This window comes from Meriones unguiculatus, chromosome 1 (genome assembly GCF_030254825.1).
Source record: "Meriones unguiculatus strain TT.TT164.6M chromosome 1, Bangor_MerUng_6.1, whole genome shotgun sequence".
NCBI classification, from domain to species: Eukaryota; Metazoa; Chordata; class Mammalia; order Rodentia; family Muridae; genus Meriones; species Meriones unguiculatus.
The window spans coordinates 55,953,844-55,973,017 of NC_083349.1; the positions used below are offsets into that span (position 1 = coordinate 55,953,844).

General features: G+C 48.5%; 1 protein-coding gene across 2 annotated transcripts in view; it reads right to left on the bottom strand.

Annotated features, from left to right (window-relative positions):
• Positions 1–19,174, bottom strand: part of Pik3ap1 (phosphoinositide-3-kinase adaptor protein 1) — a 111,378-nt gene that overhangs the window by 13,703 nt on the left and 78,501 nt on the right. For both annotated transcript variants that reach the window (XM_021650512.2, XM_021650514.2), the window contains 5 exons: positions 15,501–15,692; positions 11,838–11,903; positions 10,218–10,423; positions 6,944–7,016; positions 358–513 (listed from right to left, as the gene is read on the bottom strand). In XM_021650512.2, the coding sequence (XP_021506187.1) occupies positions 358–513; positions 6,944–7,016; positions 10,218–10,423; positions 11,838–11,903; positions 15,501–15,692 (693 nt within the window). The remainder of the gene's footprint in view (positions 1–357; positions 514–6,943; positions 7,017–10,217; positions 10,424–11,837; positions 11,904–15,500; positions 15,693–19,174) is intronic.

Below are 19,174 nucleotides of genomic sequence, written 5' to 3' on the forward strand. Positions count from 1 at the left end.
CAGCAAGGGCTACATAGAGAAACCTTGTCTTAAGTATATCTATAATATATTATAAAGCAAGAGAGAAAGATGAAAAATTAAGGGACACGAGAAGCAGTGCTGGGCCGCATCCTCCCACTCCTGCTGGCAATCATTAGGTTCTGCTATTTACAAAAAGAAAAGAATTATCACACAGCTAAGCAAATACCACAGGCCAACTAGTCCACATACTTCACACCTCTCAAGACCAGATCTGGTCCCAGTCGGGATGTGGGGCTCCTGGGAGTGTTTGCCCAGGCCTGCAGGTGCCAGCTGGTGTGCAGGAGTGAGGGCACCCCTGGCTTGGGGGCGTGAGGACGCCTCGGGTGTGCTGCTTACTTGCTGTGCTGGATGTACTGTCTGTCTTCCAGTCTCCACGCCTCAGCTCTGTCCTGGCGGGGAAAACGCTCTTCCTGGGGCCGCTCTCATACACGCCAAACTCCACCTTCCCAGGCAGGTGCTGTGAATGCCGGATCGGGACTGTGATCTCCAGATCTGGAATCAGAAGGAAGAGCAAGATTCAGGTTGGCTGTCACTGATAGATGTCTTTGATGCTCACTGTCTACCTGTCCACCTGTCTCCCAGCCTGGGCCTGGAGGAGAGAGAGAGACGGAGAGAAACAGGGATGCTGGAGTCTGGTCCCTCTTCAGCACTGAAAAGCCGCAGAATCCAGAGTGGCCAAGCAGAGGAGAGGAATGGCAGAACATGAGAAATGGGCAGAAGAGCCCTTCTGCCTCAGACAGTGGACAGCTCCTGGCCCCTTACCTAGCTGCTAAGCAGCTGTCCTCTCTGAATTAGTCAACTGCCTAAGGAAGGGGTCATGAACACTGCTGCTGGTAATAAACCATTCCGTGCACCAGCCTCATTCTAAGAGTCCCAAAGTCCTCCATGCGGAGCGAGACTGTGACTTCTGAGGCTGATTCATGGTAAAGGCACAGTCCTTACCCAGCTCAGTGCTGACCTGACCCCTTCAAGGCTGGGCTCTGCCAGTGGCTTGTCTTCAGCCCTCCTGAGATTTCGACCCCAGGGTCCTGAGAGCATAAATAACTTGTGCTAGTGGACAGAGGTGTTTGGTGTGCTGCCAGCTCCTCCCCAGGGGTTATGAGGCGAGTCTTAAAGGAAGCCATGGGAGCAAGGGTTAGAAAGGAGGATGCCTGGGGTCTGTGCTCTCTTCCGAGTACTGCTTCTCTTCGCCACTTCTGTTCTTACAGGGAGCAAGTGCAACAGGAAGTTCAAAGGTGACCCCTCTTGCCAAGAAAGCTAGTGAATAAACTAGAACAGTGTGAAAGAGCAGTGTGAGGGCTGCGTGGTCTAGACAGTGGACAGCCTGCAAGAACACCCAAAGTGTGGATTGCTGGTCTTCACAGGCCCCATCCTTCCTCATTCTAGAGAAACTGGTCCTAGGCATAGACCAGGGCCTTAGTGGGAGGCATTTCCCCAGTCCCTCGTGGAGTGGGGAGTGTTTTTCACATCCCAGGCTCTTCGGTTACCCTGCTGGAGAAGCTCTTTCCATGTGCACTGCGCCGGGCACAGAGCATAGCTAAGGCACACTTTCATGAGGTGAACAGTGAGTCCCAGAGCCCAAGTGGCTATACCGTTCTTTCTCTTCTTTCTCAGTTTTTAATCTATCTTTAAAAAAAAAATCATTGTAAGACTTTTTAATACTTTCCTGCCTGATTAATTGATTTTAAGGTGGTTAATTTCCCACCAGTTCTATGAGGAAGAAAAGTAAAACACACAGGCAAAAAAAAAAAAAAAAAAAAAAAAAGACCAGAGGTCAAAGGCTCAAAAAGTCAGGGACAAACAGGCTAAGTGTTTCTAAAATGTGGCCACTCTTTGCCTGAAGGTACAGTGCCAGGAATACTTTCCATGAGTATATCGATAGCTCTTATGAAGGGTGTTCATCTGCATTATTGCGTCCCTTTGTGCTTTGGGACAAAAGTTTCCATTCAGTGGGTGATTATAATCCTATGAGGAAACTGAGTCACACACTCGGTAAAAGAATGGCCCCAGATACAGAGGTGCTTCAGCAATAAGGCGCCGAGCAGAACCCAGGTTTAAAAACAAAAACAAACAGAAAAAACAAACAAACAAACAAAGCACCCAGGTTTCTTGGCCTTCAGCTGGCTCTGCCTCCCAGGTCACACCCAGAACACAAATATTGGCTGTCTTCCCCACCGGGCCACAGCATTCGACAAGTGACACCACACTGCTGATTTCCTGCACCAGCAGCTCTGTGCACTACAAGAAGCAAAGCTACTCCCTGGGGCTGAAGACTGTGAATGGAGGATCCATTTTCAAAGGTCCTTGGTGTTCCAACCCAAATTAAAGAAAAATGATGATATGGGTTATTTTCTATGGCAACTGGAGTTTCCAAATTTGAGTCAGTCTGGGGTTAGAATGAGTTACATTCACAGAAAAGTTCTCATAGACGAGAGTGCCACTCACCAACCCCAAGGTTCTTATTGGTAGATGACATGTGTACCATTGGTTTTCAAGGGTTTTGGTGCAACAGATTTTTTTCCTCCAGTGGCCCAGAAATGTACAAATAGAGATCCCGAGCCTCCCCCCACAAAGAGTAGGCTGTGAAACCACACACAATAGAGCACCTTGAGCCAGTACGTAAATGCATAATAAAACTTTACGGAGTTCCATAAGTTGTATCCACCCATCCGTTAATGATGCCTTCTGTTTGTCAGCTGCTCTGATGCCTCCTGCCTCCCCCCAAAGGACAGGGTCCAACTTCCCAATACCCAGAGCCTGGTGTTCCTGGCCAGAACAGGGCACCAGATCACCACGAACCAGAGTTACAGATAATTACGTGGGTGCAGGGAATCTCCTGGGCCCTGTGCAAGAACAGCAAGAGCTCTTAGCCATGAGCCACCTCTCCACCCTGCTATGTATATTTTATCACAATAAAAGCTAAAAGCAAGGGTCCACCCCGGGGTGCTAGGTGTGCCTCCTCCCCACATGGCCGGCTTGCCATTCTGAGTCATTACTCTGTGTCTGCTTGAGTTGTGCCTGGAATGTCCCCTACATGCCCATGTGCTAAGGGGCTGGTCCCCTGAATGGAGCTATTGGGTGGTGGTGGATATTGCAGGATATTTGATCCCATTGTGAACCCTGAGGTTGTGAACTGTAAAAGCCTGTCTTTTGTTTGGTGTGGCTCAGCCCTAATACACACCTTTAATCCAAGAGTTTTCTATATACAAGATTTAACAAAGTTAACCATTTATTAAAGAGTCAAGACTCAGAGCGAGAAACAGCTGACAGGGATTAAGTATTAAGGAGGGACTTGAGTTGAAGGGTATTTAAGACAGTGTAGAGAAAAAAGAAAGGGCTTTTGGTCTTTTAGCTCTTTGGCTTGTAGCTCTTGGTTTTGTCCTCCTGGGCCATCAGCTGAACTAGCAAGCCTTTGGCCTTGGGCTTTTGGCTTTTTGGTTTTTTTTCTTTTGGGACCTGAGCTGAGCAGGAAGGTCAGCTGGGTGCTTTCTATGCTTTTCTGAACTAGAAAGTTTTCACTCTAGCATCTGGCTCCTGGGTCTTTATTGGTAAACTCAGACATTTGGGATTTTCATTTTTAATAACAGGTGGAAGCTTTAAGAGGCAGGGCCAAGGAGGTCTTTAGATTATTGGAAGTTGCTTTTGAAAGGGACAATGAGACCCCAGCCCTTTCCCCTTTCTGTCTCCTTTCCCAGTTGTGAGAGAATTTTGTTTCTCTATGCTCTCCTGTCCTGATGTACAGCCTCGTTTCAGGCTGCAGCATAATAGGGCAGCCAATCATAGACCACAAAACTGCAAAACTCAAAGCTACAAACTGCAATCCAAAATTAACTCATTTTTCCTTACAAAAAAACAAAAAACAAAAACAAACAACAACAATAAAAAAAAACACCACATTTTGTTTAGGGGGACAGGAGGATATGTGAGTGTCATGGCATGATAGTGGAGTTCAGAAGACAACCTGAGAGTTAATTCTCTTCTTTCATCATGTGGGTCCCAAGGATCCAACTTGGACCACCAGTCTTAACAGCAAGGGCCTTTTACCCACTGAACCATCTCGATGGCCCCAGGCCTTTTTTATTTATAAGTTGGTTAGCTCAGTTACTTATTAGAGTAATGGAAAGTTAACTAGCACAGTGTCCAAATAAACATTGTTTAATCTTTTAATAGCCACAGCACTAACTATAGTCACTTACACAGATAGTAAAAATAACTACCCCCTCCAAAGCAAACTTCCATGACAGAAGATCTGGAGAGAGAGAACTTTACACATTGATCATTCTGATTTAGACTGCAGGTATTAGTGGATGGAAGTTGTTATTTCAGAGCCTGATGAGCCTTGTGTGAATTTTGTGGGGTCCTACAGTGTAGCCCAGGAGGGTCTAGACTTTTGATCTTTCTGATTTAACCATCCAAGTGCTGAGATGCAGGTGTGTGCCACAGTGCCCAGACCGAACTCTGTAAAATATTTCAAAACTTATGACCAGTGGGCTGGACAAGTCCCAGCCCAGCCACTTACTCTGAGTGCTCAGAGGACACCAGCAAAGCATGGATTTGGAGTTCTTCCATGTGCCAGGCCTGTGCGAGGTACAGGTTGTGCCCGTGGTTGCCCACTGCAGTACCCCTGTTAACTTCCCATTTTGCAGATGAAGACGACAGTCCAGATATGCAACCCCAAACTTGCTTGCCCCAAGGACTGTGTGTGCCCCTCTGCTCCTCCAGTGTGGGTGAGTGCTGACCTGGTTTCCAGTCTTCAGAGACACCGGACAGGGCAGGGGGAAGAAAGCTATAATGAGACCCGGAAGTCTCAGCTCTTGAGCCAGACCACTGACCCCTGAGTTCGTGATAGCCTACTGCTACTCCCTCCTGACCTTCGGACACTGGGGTCACCAACAAATCACAGGCCAAGATGTGGCCTGTGCTCAAATGCTTGACACATTTCATTTCATCAGTGAGTCTGTCTTTGGGTGCATGTGCTCGCTCTGCTCTTAAAAAAGCACTTCAGCCCTTTCCCACCTAGAACCCTATTTTCTGAGCCCAGGTGATGCAGATCATGAGCCTGACTTTCCACCGTATCAGCTCTTTCCAACTCTCTACAGGGTAGGCAGACATGAGGAGCCCCCTCTCCACTCTCCACCCTGGGGAGGTAGGTTATACATTTAAAATCTAGCTACTCAAAAAGAAGTGCTAGCATGAGCTCCCTGACTCCTCTTCCCTACATGCCCATAATCAGTATCATTAACATTCACTAAGCCAGCTACTGTTGGGAAAACACTGTGCTAGGCATCACGGAAAAACCATCATGGTGCTTATGGCAGAGGGGAGGAAGGACGCTGGACCATGACCAGATCATAAGACTAAGGAAGTCCTGGTCCGTGCTACAGAGAATAGGAAAAACAAGAGAGCAGGAAGTAAGGTGTAGGGGTTTCTGAAAGAATGGCAGAGAAGCCTCTGGTGGAGGAAAAGGAGCCAGCGGGTAAAGGTGTGGAGGGAAGCAACAAGTGCAAAGGCCTGAGGGGAGACCTGTGCTTGTGTGTTGGCGCAATATGAAGGAGTTATTAATGCGTGGGCCCAGGGTCTGAAGATCGGGGAGAATGAGTACAGAGGTCACATAATGTGGGGCTTTGGAGGCTACCACAGAGTCTGCTTCTCCCCTGAGTGGGGCAAAAGCCCACGGAGTGCTTAGAGCAGAGGGTGGCACCCTCCAATATTTCATTTTTTGCATTAAGAAGGCAGCGGACCCCTTGGAGTTGGAGTTAAAGGTGGCGAGAACCACTCATTATGGATACTGGAAACCAAACTCGGGTCTCCTAAAAGAGCAACGCAAACTTTTAACCACTGGGCCATCTTTCTGGCTCCTAGTGTTTTTTTAAATTAATTAGTTAATTAATTAATTTTTGTGATAGAGTCTCATTGTGTAAACAAGCTGGCCTCAAACTCACAGACCTGTCTCTGCTTCATATGCACTGGGATTAAAGTAGTTTGCCATTACACCCAGCCATATGACACTTTTTTTCTTAAAGGACACTGGCTGTAGGTTGGAGGCTGAACTGGAAAGGGGCAAATGTGGACAAGAGTGGGGATGAGTGCAGAAGCTACTGTACTGGTTCCACCAAGAGATGGCAGTGGTTTGGCCTCGGCTGTGGCCCAAGAGAAATAGCCAAACTTAGGCTGCACCTTGGTGTGCAGGAATGAGGAAATGAAGTTAACAGCAATTAGGGCATAAAAGAGACATGGCAAGGACAACAGGTGTCCTGAGCAAGGACAGAATACAGAAGCCTACAGTGGCCAGAGGCTTCTCAGAGAAGGGGCAGCTAGACAGACCCACAGCCCAGTTATAAGAATGCAGATGTGAAGGAAGACGAACAAGAGGCCTGTGGGGGGAAATGCCCAGGCTCGTGAGAAGACACCTGTTGACAGCTGAACACACAAGCAGGGCTGGATTTTGTTGAGTTCTTTATGTAAAGGCTTCCTCTTGTCAAAAGGCTGACCAGAGTAGAGCACAGAGGCCCAGCATGCTCAAGGCTCTTAGTCCTTGCTCAGGATGCGTGGTGTCACATAGCTGGTGTCAGGGGAGATTTGGAGGGAACAGAAATCCCATCCATAGTGTATACAACAGTCACTCACGGCCCTACCATCACAGAGTGGGTCCTTAGATACTGATGATAAAGAGGTCCACTCTCATGAGTAGGGTTTTCTCTGCTCTGTTGGCTGTGTGGGTGGGAGGGGAGTCCCATGTATCCATTCTCTGGGGCATGGCTCTCCCAGTACTTCAGCATGTACAGAAGGGACAGGACAAAACCGTCACCTCAAAGGCTCTCCCTTTGGGAAGGCCCTGCGCACAGCTGCCAAGCAAGCAGTCTGTGCACTCAGGCCACAGTGACCATCCCTTCATGATGGCGCACACGGAAGAGCCACCTACCTGCATGCTTTCCTGACTTCTGCTTCTCTCTCTGTCTTCGGGTGATGCTGTCTCTTAGTCGTTTAAGATTTTCCTGGAAAACAATTTATTTGTTGCTTGAGTACACAGCAGAGTGGTACCTTTTGGACATAAAGCAGAATTCTGTTCTTATTTTACACTTTTATGTTTTGTGCAGGGCCTAGCACACCACAATCACCTCTTTCAAGATGGCCCCTAGAGGAACTCAAGTATCTGATAAACTCAAGTCTCGATACATTGTGCCTAAATGTGCCAATTTTTTCCCACAGGTGCTTTCAGATGCCCAGCCCCATTCTCAGCCTTAGAACCCACTGCCCTCCTCTGCCTCTACCTCATAACCAACCCCACCCTGACATGCTCACAGGTTCGAATGCACTCCTCCGTCTCACTGAGCTCTTTCCTCAGTGCTCTGACCTCAAGGGACCCTCATTTCTATAAATCTGTCCCAGGCCTGGGCCAAGTCTGCCTCCCAAAGCATTCCCCAGATAGTCCCTAGCCTTAGTCCCGTCTGTGCCAACCACCCAAGGCGGTATATTATATACCGCCTTGCATATAATATACACAGATGTGTGCACATATGTACCCTTCCTCTTCAAGGATACTGTGGACTTTCCAAAGACCAGGTCTTTTAACTTTCTATAATTCAATCACTTGGTCCACTATAGTCATTCAATAAATGTTTGCTAGATACATGGAGGTCAAGATTCGTTTCTAACTTAAGTTAGCCCACAGCAGCAGTGCCTGGGCATCCTGGGGAAGTTAAACACCTGAGCCTGCAGTACCCTGGGGAAATGCCTTAAACAGTCTGGTTGGAGTAAAGATGGATGTAAGCGAGCCATGGGAAGCCAGACTGGAAGGGCTGGTTGGTCTGAGACTGTGGGCTAAAGACACTGGACCTTGTCTAGAAAGCATTAGGGGCACAAAGAAAGTTATAAGATGGCCACCATGATGAAGTTCTAATGATCAGGAGGTGGAGGAGGCAGAGGCAGGGAGACTCACCTAGAGGTCAAGGGACTGGCCCGAAAGAGGCAAGAGAGCCAACAGTGGGGCAAGGCTAGAGGAATGGAAAAACACAAGGGGAGTGGAAAAAACCCACAGAACAGGAGTGGGTGAAACCTCCATGAGTGGGGGAACTCCAAAGTCAGCCTGGGGCCTTGAGAGATAAACAGGAATGAGGCTACTTTGCTGGATAAGCCTCTGGTCTAGCGCACCTCAGGAGAGTATGCCCAGGTAATGGCTGTGAGTTTAGAACTGGACAAGTGTTGTCGGCACAAAGAAAGAGCTAACGAGAGCCTAGGCAGTGTCCACTCACAAGTGACAGCGATGGAGGAGACAGAGGAACAAACAGAAGCAAAGGGAAAGGCAGGTAGGTCCTCGAGATCAGCTGGCACATGACAGTCTCGGATGGGGGAGCTGTCAGAGCATAGACGTGTGTACGTCCACTGGCTGGGCTATGCTACCATTGCGAACAAGAACCCCTCTCCCCTCCCAGCATGTGTCCAGCAATTCTGAGCAAGTCTGTGCAGGAAAGAGGCTACTTAGGTGCAGATACAGGGAGAAAGCTGATGTTTGTTGGGCACCAGGCACATGAAAGGCTTTTCCTGGTTACACTCTCTCCCGCTTCCCTTCACATATGGGGTGGGGAGGGAATGGAGGCACAGCAGGCCCATGTCATCCAGCTGCAAGTGGCAGAACTGGGATGTGACCTGGGCTGCCAGCTCCAGATAGCTTGTAACTACTTTGACACATGGTCACAGCACTTAGAGGGAAGACAGGAGTGGGGAGAGGGGGTGGGGACAGTGTTGGTCCAGGAGCGGACTTTGTTCAGGACAGCAGCTGTTGTAGGTATCCTGAGTGACAGAGGCCTGTTCAATGCCTCAGGGTGCCATCCCCCTTCAGACTCCCTAGTAAGGGAGGCACCTGGGAAAAAGGCCCCTCACATTAAAACCATGGAACACAGGAGGGTAGAAGGTGCAGGGAAGAGAGCACAGGCTAGAGAGCCAGCGAGCGAGTCTGCATCTGAGCAGCTTTCCCTGGTCTGAGCCTCAGCTTCCTGAGAAACAGAGGCCATGCCACAACCATTACACTTGCGCTGTGAGGGGCCACACACACACACTGATGCAGGCCCCCAAGGAGCACGGAGCCTGACGTGTGGCTATCAGAGCTCAACCGAGGCTGCCTCCTGACTCATCCCTGCTTCTCACCACAGAAGGCACAGCTCCCCTCCCAGGGTCAGACGGTTCCACAGCTCGGTAGCTATCGCATCAGATAAAGGGAGACCAGAGGCTGTATACACCACTGGGGAGACCTTATGAATAGCCAGAGACGTGGTCTTGATTTGTTGTTTAAGTATATAGTTCCTCAATTCCACAGGCCTCATTTCCTTGCTCTTAATATGAACATATAAAAATAATAAACTATATATGTGAAGTTGGTTTATTTTCTTATAAAAATCCTCAAACCAGCTGGACTTGGTGCATGCTTGTAATCCCAACACTGGAGAAGCAGAGGCAGGTGGATTGCTACAAGTGTGAGACTAGCCTGGTCTACATAGTGAGTTCCAAGTTAGCCAAGACTATATAGTGAAATCCTGTCTCAAAACAACAGCAGTCTTCAAACTGTACAGATAAGGCAAGACTCGGCTGTGAACCCCAGTCCTCTCACTTGAGCCCTCCCAGAGGCAGACCTGGGATGGTGTGTTTGGTGGTTTACAGATCTTTGCCTTTGAATTTACAAGGTGCCTAGAGAGATATGCAGAGTGTGTGTGTGTGTGTGTGTGTGTGTGTGTGTGTGTCTGTTTGTCTGTGTCTGTCTGTGTGTCTGTGTGTGTGTGAGAGACATTTTAACTCAAGAGGTTTAGACTCTACAGCTTGTAGGGTTCATTTCATATTTCTTGGAATCTGTCCAAGTTTTCTTCATGCCCTAAAGAGCGATGATCAACTATGAGGGAGAGGAAAGGGACCTTGAAGAATGCAGCTATCAAGTGGAGGTGGAAGGCCACATGCAGAGGCAGAACTGGGGGATACAGGAAAATCTGTTCCTGACCTCCAGCCTCATAAAGCTTTCGGCTTGTCAGGGGTTCCAGGCAAGGAGACCCACAGGCACAGCCACGGACAAGGCCACTCAAACAACGTTCTGAGATCCAGCCATCCAGTCACAGTGACATACGTAACAGCTCCAGCTGCCTCTTTCATTGCTCGGGGGTTGGAGGTGGGGTGGGTTCCTGAAACAACTCCACAGCGGCGGAGTTGGGTACCTGCTGGAAGCGGAAGGACTCGGACCGTTTCTTCTGGTTGAGCTGCCACTCTTTGAAGTGCAGCACAGCCTCGTCCACGTTGACGATGCCCAGCTTCACCTGCTCCTGCAGGGTGATGAGCTGCCGCTGGCCGGGCGTCTTCATCCCAGCAAAAGGGTCATAGATGCTGGAAGGGGGCCTGTCCCTCCATGGCCTCACAGGTGGCTCTGCAGAGATGGCAGAGATCAGCTTGGTAACTCCCAGCTAGGGAGAGCAGACCCAAGAGGTGGCAGTGGAGACGGGCGCAGACTGCAGGGAACAGTCTGCCATATCCAGAAGAAGCAATGACATATGGATCAAAGGTCGGGGTGGGCGCACATGGAGCAATGGGGAGGAGTTGCTGATAATTTCAAAGCCTATTGGAGTAAAGCAAAACCACAACACAGGAGGGAGGGGCAGAGTCTCCTGAACACGGTGAACCTTGGCTGTGAAGGCATCCAACCCAGCACTTCCCCACCTGGAGACTGCCGATATTTTGGGCTCTTTGTTGTGGGGGTGGGGGGGTTGTTCTGTGCATTTGGGAGTAAATGGGCAGCATCTCTGGCCATCACCTACTGGGTGACTTTCCTTGAATTCAAGAACCCAAAATGTTCCCAAACATTGCTAAAGTCCTCTGGTGAGGGAGGGAAAAATGCTCTTCATTTGAGAAACAATGCTTTCCACATGAATCCACTCACAGACTAGAACCGTGTACAGGAAGAGTCCAGCCAGAAAGCTCCTCCCAGAATTATCCCTGAACAACGGTTGTGAACTGATGGGCACAAAATACCAATGGAATTGCCACCCAGGTCCAATGGCACTGGCATAAACTAGATGCTCAATTTCCGGCAGATTGTGCTTGGGTTGTTCTGTGTCAACCTCTGTTCCATTCCAATTAAACAACAGCTTTCCACAAGAGGCCAGCCAGCCCCTCTCCAGGCTGCAACTCTAGTTCATTGCGGAGCGAACTGCAGAGATGATGGGGCCATTGGGACATGTGATGATAACCTGGTATCACATGTCTCAGTTTGTGTGGCGTGTTCCAGCTTTCCCGGCCTATTGGGAACCCCTTTGCACGCTTAGACACTACTGGGGCTGCCTTCCTAAGCTGGCTTGAGTGGGGGAATACTGAATAATCAGGGATTGTGGGCAATACTTACTTCCTTTCAATTTTCCTTAAAAGGCCTTTGGGAAAACCGGATGCCCCAGTTGCTATCCAAAGGCAAGGAAGTAACTTTAATCAAACTGACATAAAGCATTGTTGACCCAGCAAAGCTAAGGAGAGTAGGTAGTTCAAGATGGCTGCGCCATGCACAGGTGAAGACAGGCGCTGGGCCCACAACCATGCTGTTGGCGTCAGCCTTAACTTCGTGTTCTACAGGGACACCTATTAGTGCCCTCTGCGGGGTCGGTTTGTACAATCATCTAGGGTACCCTGAGCCCCCTCTCCTTTCCTTCGCCTTCAGTAAGGGATTCTCAGCGTCCCCGAGCTACCACTTAGCTGTCTCTACGTGATGCCATGAATGCCACTGTGCTACCGTCACACTTGGCCGCCCTTGTTACAGGGATCTTCCCAAAAGTTGAGGGCAAGTTCTGGCTTACCTTTTCTGATGCTCTCTGAAGAAACATAAAAATTCCCGAGCCGCTCCTGACTTTTTTCTGCAAAAACTGTGGAAGAAGGAATAGTCTAAGTGAAGGCAAGACTTCTTTTTCAGAGGCGCTGTTCACACATTTACAAAAATGATAAACATTAAAAAAAATAATCTCGTACAAAAAAAAGCATAGTCGTGACCACTGTACACAAATTTCTAGAAGAAAACAGTTGAGAGAGAGCAAAGAATGTCAAATAAAGACTGAGCACATAAACACATGCACACACACAGGCTCCCCAGCTTAAAGACAAGCCAGCCAGAGGATATCTGCAGAGGATATCCGCATTGTTAAAGAAGAGAGTCAGCTGGGCTATGGTGACACACGCCTTTAATCCCAGCACTCAGGAGGCAGAGGCAGAATTTCAGCTCGAGGCCAATCTGGTCTGCATAGCGAGTTCCAGGACAGCCAGGGCTACACAGTGAGACCCTGTCTCAGAGAGAGAGAGAGAAAGAGAGAGAGAGAGAGAGAGAGAGAGAGAGAGAGAGAGAGAGAGAGAAGGAGAGACAGACAGACAGGGAGAGAGGAAAGGGCTAGGGAAATGGCTAAATTAGGCAAGCACTCGCTATACAAGCATGACATCCTCAGCACCCACATACATGCTGGGTACAGTGGCCCACATCTATAATCTCATTACTGGGGAGGTGGAGACAAGCAGATTCCTGGAGCTTGCTGGCCAATAGTTGAATTGGTGAGCTCAAAAAAAAAAAAAAAATGTGGTGGAACAATTGAGGAGTGCTACCCAGAATCAAGCTCTGTCTCCAAAGGCACCCATAGGAACACATGCACCAGTACATACTACACTCAATGAAGGGAAGAAGGGAGGTAAGGAGGGAGGGAGGAAACATGCTAAGGAAGCAAGGATGTGCCAGGATCCCAAAACAGAAGCATCTGTGAAGACACTGCTGTTAGAGAACAAAAGGAGCCAGTTACTACCTCATAGGTCAATCTGTGCCATAGAGCAGAACTCTACCTGGTAGAACAGGTAAAATGTTTCCCTCCAGAGGGACCCAAATGAAGCCACTCATGAGGAGCAGGCACGGGTCCACAGAGGAAACAGGAAAGTGAGACATTGTGTGGGTGGTAGGATGGCAAGGTCATTTCACAGCTCCCTGGGCTCTGAATAGGACTCCCTCAGTTCAAATCCCTGCTCTACCACTTATAGGTCATATGTGGACAAGAGGCTTGACTTTCTCCATGCTTCTGTTTCTTATATGTTGAATGAAGACCACAGCAGTGCCTCCATTGGGTTGTCATGGGAGTTAAGGACTTGTGCGTAGGAAGTGCTTAAAGCACAGTCTGGTACACTCAAACATGTAACATTAGCTTTGCAATGAATCCACCGGGCAGCCATGCCACGCTAGCTAGTCCAGGTGTCTCTTCAGTGTATCACAGTGTAAACGTACTTCCTCCTGTACTATTTCATCTGACCCTCACAACACAGTTGTAGCAGAGTACTATCATTTGTCATGACATATATTAACGTAGACACATACTATCATGATAAGCATTTATAGATAAGGGAACTAAAGCCAAAATGGGTAGGGTGACTTATCCCATGCCCTATGCTGGGCAGAAAAATGAGAGATAAACTTATTCCAAGCCACTGCCCCTGCTGTCATATTGCCCCCGTCTCCACTGCCTTTCTGCCACCACCTCTCCCGTTTAGGAACGAACAGTGTGTATGCGTGGGCTCAGAAGCTGGCCCTGAAACCAGGATGTGATTGCTAGCATTCCGTCTGGGAAGTGTGATGGTTATGCTTCACTGTCCACCTGGCTGGATTTAGAATCTCCATGGACACACACCTCTGGGTGTGTCCATGAGGGCATACCCAGAAAGGTTTAACTGAGGAAGGAAGACCCACCACGAATCTGGTTGGCACCATGCCATAAGCTGGTGTCCCACACTGAATACAGAGGAGAAATGGAGCTGAGCTGCGTCTTATCTCTGTTTCCTGACAGCAGACACAAAAGGACCAACTACCTCTCGCTCCTGCCGCTGCAGCTCACACTGTTCATGCTGCTACGTATCCCTCACTGTAAGGACCCGCACCCTCGAACTGTGAGCCGCAGCAAACCTTCTTATCTAAGTTGCATTGTCACCGCAATGAAAAGGTAACTGCTGCAGGAGGTGATGGAGGTGAGACAGGAAGTGGGTGAAACAGTAAGTGGTGGGTTGCCCAGCAAGTTGTCACCTCAGGGTGAATGCACAACGTGCAGTTCAGGGCTCTGCCCACAAGAGAGACAAGCAAGTTGGAGTATTCAGTTGCCAGCCCTCGTCACTCATGGCTTGAATGGTCAGCATCTGTGCAAATTCCCCAGGGCTTTCACTCTGCCCTCAATGAGGTCAGCAAAGCACCATGTGCCAAAGAAAGCCCTGAGGATAAGACACAGCAGTGTGCTTAAGGGGCGTGGTGGGGGGTAAGCGGCGGGCAATATCCAGTGGACAGACCAAAGGAGATGCTGCCCAAGTAAATGGCAAACCTTGGTGATACAGAACTGCCCATAGTTGTGGTGCAACCCAACTTAGGGTTGCTGGACTGAGTAAAAACAAATCAAAACCAAAGAAGGTAAGTACTTGGGACATAGTTCCATCAAAAATGTACCTGCTGCTTCTGTGAAATCCAGGGTTGACTGGACTTCTTGTATTTTACCTGGCAGCTCCAACTCAGTTACCCAAGGCTCTGGCTGGGGGTGCTAACTGCTCTATTCAAGAGACTGTTTGTCACACAGTAAATACTACAGTATTTGCTGCAGTAAATACTATTCAAAATGGATGACAGCAGGTAGTGTTGGGGCACGCCTTTGACCCCAGTGCTTGGGAGGCAGAGGCGGATCTCTATGAGTCTACAGAGCAAGTTCTAGGACAGTTAGGGCTACATGGAGATACCCTGACTCAAAAAAACAAAACAAAAAAACAAGCAAAAAGTGGATAACAGGTTAGGAGCAGGCATAGAGCTGGCAATTTTGCTCACGCTGAACTTAAAACCATATTAATATAATCAAGTTCCGAAGGCAGTAACAATGCCTTCAATACCTAACTGGTGTGCCAGGAACAATAATGAAGAAGTCAAACTGAATTCTTGTCAACTTTTATTAACACGGGTAAGCTAACAGCCTGAGATAGTGGCTAAAATATTAGCTGTGGAGTCAGGGTCCTTGGGGCCAAGCCCTGGCACAGCTGTGTGGAGACTGACCTTTTGAACCTCCATTTCCCATCCATAAAATGGGGATCGTGGCCCTTCCCTGAAAGGTTGCTGTAGAAACTGGATGCAAAGAATGTTCCCAGTAGATTTTAACAGGTGCCAGCCATTAAAATGATTAACAGAGATGACAGGCAAGTTATGAGATAAAAATGTACGAGGTTCTCATTTACCTCTGTCCTTGCTATTGTTCATGAATGCTTCCAGGAAGGCAGCACCAAATCTAACCATAGTCCCTGGCCTAGCTCCAGAGTTCATCCTAATCTATGATCTATGGCCTATGACCCTGGATGGAGATAATCCAAGAGAAGACAATATGAGTTCAGAAATCCAGGGAACCAGGAAGTTCTTGCTGAGGACCTCAGAAGCACCCTCCTCCACGCCCATGAGCACTATCCCTGCCCACACTTACCTTTAGAGATGTATGGTTCGTTGTCAGGCATCGGGTGAGGGTCAGGAGCATTGGCCTCTGGCCTGGGCACAGGGATAGGGGGCCTGTTGGCCAGGTCCACAGAAAAGGTCTCATCATCCACGGTGTGATAAAGATCTTCCCCATGGGGATGGTACTGCTCTCTCTCCACACTGGCTGATTTCACACTGTTACCTAAAACACAAGAATGATGATTGAGTACAGTGGTCCAGGAAATTGCAAGTCCAAGTGGATGTTCTCTGTTAAAACATTGGAAAGTGACAATCTGTGGCCAACGGCTTCCCTTGAGACATCTCCTGCACTATGTGCCCAGAACCCATGAAAGCAACCATGAGGACACAAAGGTCTCCTTCATCTGTCACCGACCCAGCCAGAGCAGGAGCCACAGGCTCAGGTGCCTTAATTTTATGACTAGGATTCTGATATACATCTCAAATAAGCAAGGGAGAGCATCCCCACTACAGAGCCCGAGGACTCCCAAAACCATTTCCTGGTGTCTGTGCACCAGTGAAATGATGCCCTGAATCCTTACTGCCAACTGCTTTGGAGTCTCCTTCCCACACCGATTGCAGAACATGACTTCTCCTTGCTGAGCGAAGTTCTCGGTTCATTTTCCAACATGATTATTTCATCTGGTTTTCAATAAAGCCATGGAGTTGCTACTACCAGGAACCTCAGTTTGCATATGAAAAAACCTGAAGCTTTAAGTAACCTGTCCAAGGACCCTGAGAACTAGTCTGTTACCCAGAAAAGCTAACTCTAGAGCTATCCTTCCTTCCACTCTCTACTGCTTCTCTCACACCCTCACACTGCCCCCACTGAACAAAACCACTGAGGACAGACACTTGCTGTCCCTTTCCTGCCCACCAGCACCCCAAAACCCCCATATTCTGTATAATGATCTGCTCCTTTGATAGACCACCATTCAATCAACAAATCCTCTTCAGATGCCTGTTTGAAATGTAGGAATAGGGCTATGGGTCTCCTTCCTGTGGAGGTTACAATTCAGTGATTCATTGAGAATTTGTGTGTTCATTACCTCTTTTCTGAGCTTTTGGCTTCCTGTGTCCAGGTTGATCCCAACTCATTAGGGTTCTGTCCTCAAGGTAAATTTCCATGTCGCTGCTTATCTTAACATTTTACACCAGGGGAGGAGGGAACTCTGGGAATCGCTGTCCAACCATAACAAAGTGAAGCACCCGGGGAGAACTGCCAACCACCCCAGAGGACAACAGCGGCTCTCAGAACACTTGACTTCCGCTGTCTGTAAACATGCTGGCTTTGCTCAGTGCTTCATCCCGGTGAGGGAAGGCTGTCCCTTCGCTTAGACTCTTCTTCACGTCACCTCGTGCCAGGCCGAGCCAGCCTCTCTAAGTCTCAGTCTGTGACCCTGTGATCTTCCCAGAGAGGCTGACGGCCCGGTCTTCACTGAACTGCTGTTTATGCTCCCTGTGTTTCATTCCTTTGCTCTACGGCCCTGTCGTGATGGGGTCTTGTGATTATCTTAGTGGGTTGGGCTCCCTGCCTCTCTCTCTCCCTGGTCTGTCAGCTGCAGGACAAAGGCCTTGATGCTAGCCTTCCACCTTGTTTTTTCGTGCAATATATGTTCAGTCACATCCTTAGAATGGAGGGAAGGACAAACTCTGAGTAAAATGTGGGCCAAGTAGAGATTCCTCGTGACAGATTTGAGCCTTCCTCCTGTCAGCCTGCCTCCCCTCACAGTAGTTTCCTGACACGGGCTGGGCAGACTTTGGGGAACCCCACGGAAAGCTTGGAACTGCTACATTATCAGAGCAAGAGGAGGTCTCGTCTTTTGCAGAAGGAGAAAGCCTCATGGCTTCAGAGGCCGAGGGAGGGACAGATTTGTCGAAAAGAGGTATAAACAGGATCTACTTCCTTAGCAACATCTGTCCACAGCTGAGCATTTGTAAGAAAGACTTTTTTGGAAAGCTGTGCGTTATTAAGGGCCCTGTGATATCCTCCCCATTCTGTCAGCACCTACAGAGAATCACAGCCATCGGCTCCTGCTGCCCCAATAGGAATAATTCTCAGCAAAGAACAAGTCTAGTTCACAGGTTCCCTAGAAACACAACGTACTAAAGAAGCAAAAAGGAGCCAAATGACAGGAAACATGTTACCTATGGGCAAAGGTCACCTCAGAGGAACTCAATCAAGGCTGTTGGACCTGTAACAGGGTGAATTCTGACCTGTTTCTCAGCCTCTCCCTTCATGACCCGATTATGCCATCTAAAGCCAGTAATTAATGATTTAAACAAATAGTTGCTATCTGCCAGATGTTGCTCCATGCCAGGATTCACATTGCACTGGGAGCAGAGAGTTAATCCCGCCTAGAACTCTTTCTAACATTACTGCCGACAGGCTGAAGGCCACATGGGTGGAGGGAGAGCCGTCATGGCTGGGCCCAGGCCACTTGTCTTAGGATCATGTCCACACCTCCTTCTCTCCTCACTCACAGACCTCAGATCTGTAGTTCCCCCAAAATAACTTTTCAGAGCTGCAGAAGGCCAAGAGATGCTTCTAGATTCACGGGAGATAGAAATGAGAGCAGAGGGATGGAGGGTAAGTCCAGCGTCATCCATGGTGTAGATGAAGCTTCTGTGTGATGTTTTGCATGAAAAGTGTTCTCTAGATCCATTTGTAACTTCTGGTAGAAAAGGTGTGAGCTTAGACCACTGAGCATCACGACACTATCAAAATCACAAGACATACTTCCTGAAGCCCATTGATTCTGTTCTGGTGCTTTATAGCATACATGCTCTCAGGTGTGTGAAAAAAATGTTACATACAACAAAAGGAATTCCCTACACTGAGGCCTGCAGAAGCACCACGCTGAAGACTGGCTACCCAGAGAATGACTGGGTAGCTGTGGAAAAGTTTGTGCTGATTCTACCTGTGAATAAACACAAAAGAAGACACGTGTAGACAACATTAATATATCTAGGAAAACTCTGGACACTCGAGGGTTGGAGAAGGAGAATTTTTTCGTTGCTTTAACTTTTTGGGCCAGGCATGGTAGCTCACAGCTCTCATCTCTGCAGGTGGAAGGCTGAGGCAGGAGAACTACCAAGAGCTTAAGGCTAGCCTGGGTTACATAGTGAATACCAGACCAGACAGGTCTGCATAACTTTGTCTCATTCGAGTGTGTGTCTCTGTGTGTGTGTGTGTGTGTGTTGCATCAACTGAATTTTTATTATTTTCCTGTATTACTTTCATAACAGTAAACAACTACAGCACAGCACAGCAGAGAATGAAGGGGGTGTTCCACTGTTGAAGATTAAAGAAGAACAGTCAGACAGTGCTGTTTTATAGCCAAAGCTCTCACAGTGACATACTGGCCCAGGAGTTGCAGAGCTGCCTGGAACTTGAAAACTCCTAGCCACCCCCCCCCCAGACCTGCTGAATCTCACACTGGTGAGCCTGTGCTTTTGAGAGTGCTCCAGATGAGCGTGGGGCACACAGATCTGAGAGCCACTGCCAAAAGGGGGAGAGGTTGGCAAGCTCAGCGCCACCAGCCTGCACTGGAGACCTGCCTGTGTCGGGTATCAAGAGACAACTTCCTCATTCCATTATCCTGGAGTCTTGAGGAGGTTACAGTGCACAGCCTACCATTAGGGTGATTTACCGTAATCTGGCAA